This window comes from Ornithodoros turicata, unplaced genomic scaffold, assembly GCF_037126465.1.
Source record: "Ornithodoros turicata isolate Travis unplaced genomic scaffold, ASM3712646v1 Chromosome17, whole genome shotgun sequence".
NCBI classification, from domain to species: domain Eukaryota; kingdom Metazoa; phylum Arthropoda; class Arachnida; order Ixodida; family Argasidae; genus Ornithodoros; species Ornithodoros turicata.
In genome coordinates, this window is record NW_026999326.1 from 2,279,351 (window position 1) to 2,291,564 (window position 12,214).

A 12,214-nucleotide genomic window follows, 5' to 3' on the forward strand; every position below is an offset into this window, starting at 1 on the left:
CTCTTTATTCACCTGTCGGCACCTTACAATAATAATTCGTGGCTTTACGTCGCAACACAACTATGATCATGAGCGAAAGAAATGGTCGTGGTCTTGATTTCAAAAAGGCCATTGAATAATAATAATTCGTGGCTTTACGTCACAACACAACTATGATCATGAGCGAAAGAAATGGTCGTGGTCTTGATTTCAAAAAGGCCATTGAATAATAATAATTCGTGGCTTTACGTCACAACACAACTATGATCATGAGCGAAAGAAATGGTCGTCATCTTGATTTCAAAAAGGCCATTGGAATAATAATTCGTGGCTTTACGTCACAACACAACTATGATCATGAGTGAAAGAAATGACCTTGTGTGGTCTCAATGTACACTATTTTGTGGCTCTTGCGTAATAAGCTTAGTTGCTATCTTCACTGAGCAAAGGACCCTGAAAGTTAGTCAAAATAACAGCAACAGTCCACATTTGGTTCAACACAGGCCCAAGGCTTAGTGGCACAACTCTGTCGAAAATATGGAATGTCTTTATGCGCTGGATTCGTCGTTCAACGTGGATACGCAAGGAAGCTATATCTTTCGTTTCATGCACTTGCGCTGCAGATAATTCTTCATTACGAAGAAACGGGGGAATGTTTAAGTGCACATTCTTTCTCTGTAGAATATCAGCAATTGTAAACCCCTTATCTGCCATGACAGAGTCACCATCTTCGAAGGGCAGATCAAGGAATCCACTCCTTAGACACACTCTCTGTCAGTCGTGCACCCTGTAAAAAGTTCCGACACAAAGCTCACAAGCCCATTCGGAGCTATTCCAACAAGTCCTTTGAAAGTGTTTGCACTTTTATATGTTGAATAGGTGCTCGACTGGAGACCTAATGAACTTGCTACTTCACTGCGAATCTCAGTCGCGTCGAGAATGACCCTTGTGGTTGGATACTTCTCCAGAAAGACCTTGGGCAGCGTTTGGTCCACCACAGAGCGAGACTGCCAGAGTGGCAACTTTCCTAGCTTCACATACATGAAGTTTATCCACGATGTGCAGATGCGAGACACTGTCGACTGGGAGATTCCAAAGCGCTCTGCAAGATCCTGCTCGAACAGCCCCAGGCGTAGCCTAACCAGAACAAGAAATAGCTCACTCCTTGTTGAGAGTTTTCTCATCCTACCACATGCTACCTGTGGTGGTGTCTGCCCTTGCTTTTTCTGCCTCAAGATGTTGCAGCCATTTTCTCCTGGGTCGAGAAACTCATGTAGTGCATCAAATATATCTAAGCTTGGCAGTCCAGTGTAAAACTGAGTCCTTTCATCTGAGGTGCAGAGCGAATCTACGTCGTATCTTTTGGGATAGCCAACGTGTTCTTTCTCCAGCTTCATGAGTTCTAACTCAAGCTTCTGCTTCTCCTCAAGTGTCCGCCGAGCGTGTTCCTTCGCCAGAAACAACTCACGTCGTAAATTTTGAATTTCTGCGTCTTTGTCCGCAAGCTCTCTCGTTAGCGAGTCCACAATGCTACCTTTGTTGCAGCTGCAATTCTGATTTCTAGATTCTTCGGATTCCATCTGTTCCGGTTCTTCGAAAAGTGCTTCCCGTCCGGGACTGTTTGTGGCACTGTACACCTGTACATCACCATCCTCAACATTTGAAGTACTGCTGCAATCGCCGTTGCTATTCTGTATTGTTGCAACTGCCGCTGGAATAGAGATGGCATGCGCTGTATAGTTGAATACAGAAGGCACGGCACTTTCTTTGAGACGAAGGAATCCGTTTGCGACATTTGAAAGGAAGTCGCATGGTAAAAAATGTTTAGAGCACACAAACGTAGATTTCTTAACCTCAAATGACGCATCTTCTTTATCTCATGTGACTGCATTTATCCAGATACTCCTCCGATTCTCATCGTTCGGGAACCGGTAGTATGACACCTGCAGGGAGCAAAAAGCGAAGTCGCATTTATCCGCAAAACAGTTGTCAGATTCTGGGACCCACCTTATTCCCGTCTGTATCTCGGTAACCTCGCTGCTTACATCCATTTACGCAACAATGGGAAGGCATTTCGTTACGTTACAGTAGCAGTTCGTGCAAATTTGCAGGTCCGTCCGTTTTGTCCGTGTAATGGCGGCGGATAGAGGAGCTTCGCGAAATGAACGATAGGTGGCGCTTTTATTTTGCATACGATCTATTACCCGTAGACTTTTATAAGGTGTTTTGGTCCTTCATTGCATTACCGTTGACAGAGGTATTGCGAGAAAGTTTGAACGAAGGCTCCTTACCTCCATCAATGCAGTTTGGAGTTATTAAGTTGATATGTAAGGACAAGAAAAGAAGCACTGACCTGAAGGCTTGGCGACCGCTAACCCTAATGAATTTGGACTACAAATTATTGGCCAAAGTGTTGCAGTTGAGACTATCTAAAGCTATGGCGACCTTAATTTCTCCTGTCCAGGTTTGCTCTGTACCCGAGAGAGGGATTCAAATGCATTTAAGCGCTCTGAGGGACCTTTGTGCCGTTGTTAAACGTAAAAATATTCCTGCGATGTTGGTCACGTTTGACCAAGAAAAGGCCTTTGACCTTGTTGGACACGAATACCTTTTTAGGCTTTTAGAGGCTAGAGGCTTACCCCAAACCTTCAGGCGCTATGTGGAACTTCTGTACGTGGGTGCAAAGAGCGTCGTAGACGTTAATGGGAAGCTGACTCGCCCCTTTGGGATGCGGTCCGGAGTGAGGCAGGGGTGCCCCCTCTCCCCCCTGTTGTACGTCTTATGTATTGAGCCATTGTTACGTTGGCTTGCCTCAAATCCGAGCATTGCCCGAGTGGCGCTGCCGGGAATTGGTTCGAAGCCTACCCTGTTCGCTTATGCAGACGATTTGACCATCTGCACATCTGACACAAAATCTGTGGAGGAAGCTCTGGACGTTATGGATGTGTACATGAGAGCCTCCGGGGGAAGGCTAAACAAAGCAAAGTCCTCTATTGTGTCAATAAACGGCGCAGTCGGTAGGACTGCAGTTGGAGACATCCTGGTGGTGCAAAGCACGAAGGTGCTTGGGGTTCACTTTGCAAGGGGCGGAGCGTCAGGAGAGTCCTGGAAAGAAGTTGGGGACACACTACTGAGTCTCAGAGAAGAATATAAAGGGGTTCTAGTAAGCTTTGGTGAGAAGCGTCAGTTTATTGTAAGTCATATGCTATCAAAGATTTGGTACCTTGGAACGTGCTCTCCCCCGTCAAAGAAAACGGCCAAGGTTTTGACGAGGATTGTGATGTCCTTCTTTTGGGAAGGCAAGTGTGAGAGGGTTAAACGTTCTGTAGTGCAGGCGCCTGCTGTTTTCGGTGGATTTGAGATACCTGACATAGGTCTCAAGTGCGAAGCTTTGGCCATGGCCCAAATTTGTAGAATCCTAGATGATGATGACCATATCGCGAAGCCTTTGATGCTTTATTCTATGGGCACCGGGAGTCGAGTGTTTTCGGGTTCCCTGAACCACACGGTTCCAATGGCGGAAACGCCAACGGTTTTCTATTCGGGAGTCATAAGGCATGCAAGCATCGTTCAGCAAGCTGTTCCCTCTGGAAGTTTGGCGTACATGCGTACGAAGGATTTGTACCATGAGCTGTACAAAAGATTTGGTATGAATGACATAAGGATAGCGCCCTTGGAAAATAGGGGACTTGTGGTAGCGAACTTGCTACAAGGGGACAGGGCCGATATCGCTTGGGAGTTGTCCCACAATATACTGCCTGTTAACACTCGACTTTTTAGGTTCCATTTTGTGTCCTCCATGAAGTGGGATGTGTGCGGTGGTATCGAAAACCACCGCCATGTGTTTTTTGAATGTGTTCTGGCTGAAGCTTTGTGGCGCAAGGCTACTGTATTCCGCACAGTAAACGTTTTTACACTTTTTTGGTGTAAATGGCTTGTCCCATGGCGCACACCTTTTTGGTGTTGCCTTTACACTCAAATGATGGGTGTTTTCTAATGCACCCTTTAGTTAAGTGTATTCCTTAAAAAACACTGTTATAATGGGTGTTTAAAATCAAAAACACCCTTAAAATGGGAGTATTCTATTGAAAACACCTTTTATGATGGAATTATTTGCTAGCGAATATTCCCTCGCAAATAGTGTAATAGGAGCTTCCGCGGCAGCATACCGACACCACTGGCCGAGACATACAGTTCGACGTTCTTGCTTCTATGGCAAGCAGCACCGCGAACGCGGTAGACTTCCAGCCGTGGTTCCATCGTATAACCTAAACCGGAGTGCAATGCGTCGCAGGCACGCCACGTTAGCTTGTTAACACCGTGGGACCAACGTGAATGCACAGGCATAAAGAGACCTGGGGCACCCTCAGTAGCCTATATTGGCGTGTCGGATGTATCATATGCTGAAATAAAATTTGTTGGGGCACGTTCGTTACATGTGGTGGGGCGGGAAACGTTTGTAACGGTGGCGGGAATGTGTTTTTGCAATTAACACCCACGCTTGCAACGAGTCAAAGGTATAAACTAAATTTCTAACATCCCTCCCTGTCAAATACTGTGTTTTTAACTCAGGTTATCGTCTATAATGTGATTACTTGCTGAGCGGAGCTGTGAAACCAGCATAATTTTTCTCTCACGAAATAAAACACCATTTTTAACACCATACTCCCAATTCGAATGGGTGTAAAAAAGGTGCATTCGACGGAAAACACCTGTTTCAACACCCCCTTTACACCCTTAATGATCCACATTTGATAAGACGTGGTGTATGTCGATATTACAGTTTTAGTAATGCACTTTTTGCACTCTTTGTGAAATAGAAAATGGTGCTTTTATCAGAATACACCTTGTTTGAGCAAATAAAGGTGTAAAATGATTTACTGTGCGTGTACCACGAATAATGTATGAAACTGTACTGTACTTCGACCCACTCCCTGGCTTACTACTGGCCGAGTTCCGTCCTCCGTGCTCCTGATGGGAGAGATAAAATATGAAATATGGACATCAAGAAAGAGGAGGATATATGGAGGAACCAGTGAATCACTTCGGAAATCGTCCTTTTATATTGGGTTGAACATCCGTAAAAAGTTGCAAGCCGAGTTGGAGACACTTGATGAACTGGATTTTAAAAGGCGATGGATAAACCACAGGCTTCTGTTCTCTATAGCAGAGAAGAAAATGAAGGTTAGCTTTTAGTGCAGCGGGGCTTTGGACCGAGTGATTCTCACGGATGGACTGAACTCCACTGGTGGCGGAGATAGAGACAGCCTTTGTTGCGTGCTTATTTGTCTGCACTATAGTGTGTGTGTGTAATAGTGTTTTTGTAATGGCTTCGTTGTGATAAAGTTCGATTGATCACGTGAACTGTACAGTGTATTTTATTTTCACAATAAAGCTGTTCTTATCAGCTTAATATCTGATACGAGCCCTATTTGGACTCACGATATTAAATTTATTTTTGGCCCGGGACAGTGTGTCTGAAGCTCGCCTCGGCACTGTCAAGGGCTGCCCTGGTATTGCACTACCTCCAGGTGTAGCCCACCCGTCTCAAATAAAAAAAAAAAAAAGAAAAATGCGGAAACAGCACCAATAAGCATGAGCCATGATGACCAGAGACAGGCAAAAGAGGGAAGCGTAGAAACAACACCAAGCAAAGCAGGGAACCTACAGCAGACATAGACACAGAACACACTGGAGAGAACCACTGGGAAATGTCCTGTCTGGCCACTAGGGTACACATTCATTCATTCATTCAATCAATCTATCTATCTATCTATCTATCTATCTATCTATCTCTCTATCTCTCTCTCTCTATCTCTGTCCCTACCTTGCAATTTCCAATCAATCATGTTTATCTCACGGGCCGTGATGCATTAGTACTAACACCCTACCCAGGCAGCACAAACCCTCGGGAAAAGAATGGGAACGCAATGGGGGCTTCGGCTCCAGAACGGGCGATAGTGCCCGACTGGTTCCCAGCGGTGTGGGAACTGTGGAGGTAGAACATAAGAGAAGATGAGGTAGTCCCCCGACGGTGCCCTGATCATTTCCCGCTGTGGTCTCCTTTTGGTCATGTAAACAATAATATAGGATCGCTCCCCGATGCTGCTCTGATCATTTCCCGGTCTGGACTGACCTTGGTCATGTGACCAAAATATAGGATCGCTCCCCGATGCTGATCTGATCACTTCACGATAATCAGTCACATGACCGGGGTGCAGCAACGGATTTCTCTTCCCAGACTGTCAGGCGCCGAGTGATGCAATCACGTAACCGACAGTTTCGAATCTGACCAATGATGTTCCTCGATCATCCAGCCGTGTTTGCACTGTCGGAGTCCCCGTCGCTCACGCTGCGAGAAACGAATGTATCCTGCCGTGTTCCCGAAACTTTCGAGGAATTTAAACATTTGAAAGCGATTCATCTAGTGGTAAGTGCTATTTCTTTTTGTGGTATTTCTCGCATTGATAAACGTTACTCATAGATGCTTTTCAACATGAGTGACACCGTTCTAGAAGGCTTCTCTCGAAACTTAGCAGCGCAGCATCGCATAGTTTCGATTTCAGTGATCCATTGTGGTTTATGCGTTGCTTTTAGGATAATGAACTCCGTTTTGGTGAAAATATGGTTCAGTAAAGTGTGGAATCGTATGTATTGTGTGTTTGACATCAAACGAAATATAACCATTTCTCAGGACGACTGCGTGCCGCAGCTGTGCTTTCCATCTCCTGCGTGCGTACAAAACTGGAACGCTGGAGGGCTTCAGCTGAAGGTTCGTCTTTGTAGTCATTCTAAATAAAAAGAAACGAAAAAAAGGAACCTCCTAAGTGAATAAATTATTCAGCTTTAATCCGTTTGCGTAATGTGATCGACGCATGACATGTCAATTTGTTTGAAACTGTGAGTGAATGAAAGCTATCCTGACCTTTCATTCAGAATGTCATGCTGGACCACTACCAGAGGTTGCTTAAAGAAATCAATGATTGATGAAGGTATCACCGAAGTGTCCACCACCAGATCTCTGCCTCAGAGCCAGTGATGATGGTCAAGATTTTTCTGGCGGATCTTGTCATGTCACGCTGAAAACTGTAAGTTTAGCTATTTGATCTGTATTCAATAACGTGTACATCTTGTGGTGTGGTGTACTTTTCTCAGTGTAACCCTGACCTCAAGCTATCTTCCACTTTCAGAATCCACCCCGCACTTCGGTTAGAACACTATGAACCTATCGCGCCGTGATGCTTGCTTGAAAGGAATACAATCTGGTATGCTGTGTTGTTTTTCTTTTTAAAGGACTTCGGATATTCATAATAAGAGGCCTTCGTAGCAAGAAAGCCATAAGAAAAGGCATCTTCTTGATACATTAATATTTCTCCTAAATTTTTCTCCTAATATCATTTTTCCTAATATTTCTCTGCCATGAATAATAGGGTTACCGCTTCTGATTCGGTGAGCGAGGGGGGGGGGCGTACACCTTTTTGTTGTAATTTGGATGGATGATAATTTCTTTTACCACCTTTTTGCACCCCTTATCAGACGCTATGTTGGCTTAGGAGGTAACTAAGGAAGTTACCACCTTCTCAAACCTTTTTTCTTAGATTGTGGTTCCCAAATTGTGTGTATGTTACCCTCGTATTAGCAAAGGTGCGCAAATATTTCTTCTATTTTCTTAAAGAAGGTATAGAACGGTCATGACACATGTAGTACGGATTCTCAAGTTGTTCACGAGTTCCATATTGTTGGGCAAAACTCGATTCTGTAACTACGCTACTCGGCTTAGCTATTTTGAGTAACTTTTTGCATAGTTCTTTGCTTTTTGAGCTCCAGTAACTTCTTAAGGAGCTCGTTCCTTTCCCTTTTTCTTTTGTTCCGGGGGTGGGGGGCTAAGTTCGTCAAAGTTACTTGAAGAAAGTTCAAAGTTCCTTTTGTTCGATAATGGTCTACAAACATCGCAGGCTGAGTCCTCCCCCCATGACTTGAGATGAAAGATGGCACGTGCACGGCGCGACTAACTCCCGTTGTTACACGGTGAATGTTACAAATTATGTTTTAGCCGAGCATTAGGAAGCTCAGGTATCGCGCATCTTAACGATAAGCATTGTATTGATAATGATAGAGGGCATTGAGTAGCAGGATTAAAACTTCGCACGGTTCCACGATATGTATGTAGGGGACAACTCGTAGAGCATAAACTTGCTTTGTGCTCCTTTTGCATGTGCCTTATTACGAGATCAAAATCATCAAATCCCTCCCGAACCCTATAAATGTAGGATTCTTTTGTCGTAGCAGATATTGATATCATTTTCGTATATCAAGACTATTTTGAAACGTCTTGAATTGCCCATTGTGACAGCAAGGTCTGAATTAACCATATAGACAGGTCAAAAGCTGAAAAGTGTATATATTGAGTAGAAAATAGCTTGAAGGTAACCTGTTACATTTCTAAAGTAGCTTAGGAACTTCACGTCAATTTTCATTACGTTTTATTACGTGTAACTGCGTTTGAAACTTAGTTACGGGTCGGTTTCACGTCAGTTCAGGTAGGGAGGTCCCATCGACCTCCTGGGTCTGCAGTATCTTTTGTATTGATAAGCTCATCGTATATTACGATCAACATTTTTGCCGAATAGCTTTCGTGCAAAAAAAATCGAGAAAATCCGGCTCTGAATTCGGATGTTTCAGTTTTGCCGTGTTTGCACGCGTATACCTCCCGAGTGTTAAGGGATACTGTTGTGAACTTTTTTTGATGCTGCTTTATTATGCCTACAGGCCAGCTGTCGGAGAGCAAATTTTAGCGCGCAGGGGCGACGCTGTGTGCTATAAAAAATGACGAACATGCCCTCTTTGTCCTAATTTCGACGCGTGATATCTCTGACTATAGATGTCCCTGATCGCAATACTTGGTATCAGCTCACTCAGCTTTTAATGCTCTTTCATCTGATTTATCTATCCTGCATATACTTCCTAGCGGCATGTGCTGAAATAGGCAAATGTTTAGGCATATTTCGAAATAAACATGGATTTTGCGCGTGTATTTCTCAAAAGCTTCCACTTGATTTCGTATATATTTCGCCAGGATATGGCCCGATGTTTGGCCTTTCATCTATCGAAAAAGCTTCTTCTCCAAAGGCGTATACTGCTGATTAGCGCGTTAAAACGCGGCCCCATTGCGTACGAACGTGTCGGAGATATCTACAGCCAGAGCAAGACGCGTCGAAGTTTGAACAAAACTGCGCGACAGAGCATGCTCGCCGCTTTTTATACGATACAGTGTTGCACCTGTGCGCCTAAATTTGCGTTCGGAGTGCTGGCAGGTAGGTATACTAAAGCAGAACAAAATTGCACTACGATATCTTTTAAAACTCAGGATGTATACACGTGCAAACACGGCAAAATTGCAACAATCTAATTCAGGATTTCTCGATTTTTTTGCACGGAAAGTATTCGAATGATTAATTTTACCAATGTTGATCATCATCTACGATGAGCGTCTAAATATATATAAAAAATCATGAAAATTCAGGAGGTCCATGGGACCTCCCTGTCTGAGCTAACGTGGAACCGGCCTACAATTACGTTCTGGCTAACCTTTTCAGTGACTTCCATCTTTCCACAGTCTAACTTAACTGGCAACGAGTTCCAACTTCTATCTCTGTTCCATATAACCTGTGTTAAGTAAATATTTGTGCAGTAAATAGTACATATGCGGGACTGGTGGTTATATACTTTCAATGTAACACTCATTTTTTTCACTGCTGGTGAAGTGGTGCATTAAAGAACCCATGTATCTTGTGAATATGATGCAATAAAGAGTTTTCTACAATGACATATTGATTTTGTTTTTAAAAATCGCGCAAATTAACTCTTGTTTGGGGGTTAGGAGGCACCCGTAAGTGTGCATTGGCTGCACCTCGGGAAATCGTTGGGGCACGATACAGGCTGCCGATAACGGACCATTAAGATCCCCGTGTTGCAAACCGTATGCCGGACCATGGTCGGGAGCCGACCCGGTCGGGTCGGTCGCCGCGGGCGCACCGACGTTGGGTCGTCGCGCTGTGCTGCCTGGGTAGTGTTCCGTACCCATATACCACGATGCCCAAACTGGCGACGTGCCACGCGCGGACGTAGAAGGCGAGACCAGGCCTCCACAGCTCCCCGCATTTGCGGCAGTAGAAAAATAAAATCACGTCACAGTCACGTGGTATTACGTCGTCAGGCATCATGACGGATGCCCATTGGCCAAAGGAGGATGCGCGCTCCGGGATTGGTTGATAAAGTTTCGAACTATCTGACAGCTCCCTTTTCGCGGGCAGACTGAGCAGTCGGCCAGGCGGGCAGCTCCAAGCAAGGTCGCTGCGTCTCCGCGGCTCGCCGATGTCGGTTGACCAAAACGACCAAAGAGGAAGTGTACGGGGGGTTTGTTCGTGAGCTATAGTGACTCTGGCCATGTACTGATCTCTGATAAAGTGTCAACCTACGGATATTCTTGCCGGGTCGGAACTGGAATGCTTGGTGAGCTGACGCCTGAGGAACACTTTCGAGCGCTGTCGCATTTTCAAATACAATGACTAAGAAGAGAGTGTTCGTAACGACAAAAGTACTTCCCGTGACTGTGTGACCTACGGGGCATCGCCAGAATGAGAAGAAGATGCTCATCTATGAAACGCACGCACTCGTGGACTTCGCTCGCCTCCAGAAGTAGACTGTATGTGTGCTTTGCAAGTTCGAACTTGGTTTGGTTGCTGTCTATTCAAGGAACGAAACGTCCTGTACGCACGGTGAATATATGAGTCAAACATTTGAGTTTATACTTTGCATCAATAAATATGTATTTCGCCTATCAAAAATGTCTTAGTTATTTTGGAATATAACGGGCGCCAGGTATGAAAACCAGTAGAAGTCAATGGCAGCCAGGGCTGGCCGAAAGCCGAGCCAAACTGAGAGGTTGCTGATTGGTTGGCTGCTAGGCATCACCACGCATTTTCATTGGTCGTATGTCCAGTGTTGCCTGAATTATCTCAAACTATGGACTCTATGGGGAGCTGTGGGCGCCTGGCGAGACTGCGACAGAAGCGAAAGGGGGAGACGTGCAGTGTATATCTCTTCTCGGTCTTTTGGCGGATACAAGGGAGAAAGAAACACGAGTTCCGTCCGCTAACATGCGCATTTCATGCAGTCCGACTATCATTCTAGTGCTTCTTACACGCACCACATCATGTTGAATTTGGCGACGTGACACCCGAGGAGGCAGGTGCCGCGACCGTGACCAGAACGAAAGATGGACGTGTAATACTGTAGAAGTGGTTTTTTCCGCGTGGAAAATATTTTCGCGTTGATTGATTGATTCGCGAGAACTTAAATTCGCGACACAGGTTTCCGGGAGTGCTTTGCTCTTGCATATCGTGCCGCCGTCAATACTCGGGCATGTTTCGGCACGTACTAAGACATCCGTTGTTCACGTGGATTGCGGCATTCTAGGTCTATTCCTTTCTTCTCCTCACAGAGATAGGAGGAAAGGTCCTGTCAAATGGCCTTTAGGGACCCTGTTGGAGGCCATAGTACTGGCCGTGTGCAAGTTAGCCAGTTTAGTTTAGCAGTTCTTATTAATTATCACTCGGGGCACTGACCAGTTCGGTTGAGATGTGGTACTATCATTCAAGCTGGTTTTGAGAATGCGGGGAAAGGCATGTTCTGGCTCCGTGGTATAGTGGTATATTGCATGTATAGTGCAAAGCGTTTATAGGAGTAACAAAAGCATGATGAATTTTCATTTCTTTTCATCTTGCATGATGGGATAAAACAATCTTCTGCGCTTGCTTAAACTGCCTACGCTACATGGAGTAGAAAGTATCAGGTAGTCGCGGTATAGCGTCAAACGCCGAACGATTTTCGCCCGATATGGCCAGAGTTATTCGCGGGAACTTAAATTCGCGATTTTGGAGGTGTGCGCGAAAAACGCGAAAAATAATTCCGCGCGAAAAAAAAAAAACACTTCTACAGTATTTATCGCTTCTCGGCCTTTTGGCTAAGATCAAAGTATAAGATCAAAGGTCGTCGGGGCAGCATCGCTTGCGGTGTTGTTTCCGGGAAGATTTTTTTCTAAAGATCAAAGTGTAGTCCGTAGCGCTCCATCGATTTTCACTCGTGGTCGCGGTAAACTCGTGTAATCCCAGGAATGAGCGTGAGGAATTAGTGTGTGCGTGAATGCCCCAGGATCAAGAGGATACCCAAGTTT

General features: G+C 45.0%; 1 protein-coding gene and 1 pseudogene across 1 annotated transcript; one reads left to right on the top strand and one right to left on the bottom strand.

The window, feature by feature from the left end:
* Window positions 1-737: 737 nt before the first annotated feature.
* On the bottom strand, window positions 738-1,559 carry LOC135372845 (uncharacterized). Its single transcript, XM_064606302.1, has one exon. The coding sequence runs from the start codon at window positions 1,557-1,559 to the stop codon at window positions 738-740; it is 822 nt and encodes a 273-aa protein (XP_064462372.1).
* A 3,795-nt stretch (window positions 1,560-5,354) lies between these two features.
* LOC135372993 (U2 spliceosomal RNA) lies at window positions 5,355-5,526 on the top strand (annotated as a pseudogene).
* Window positions 5,527-12,214: the final 6,688 nt, after the last annotated feature.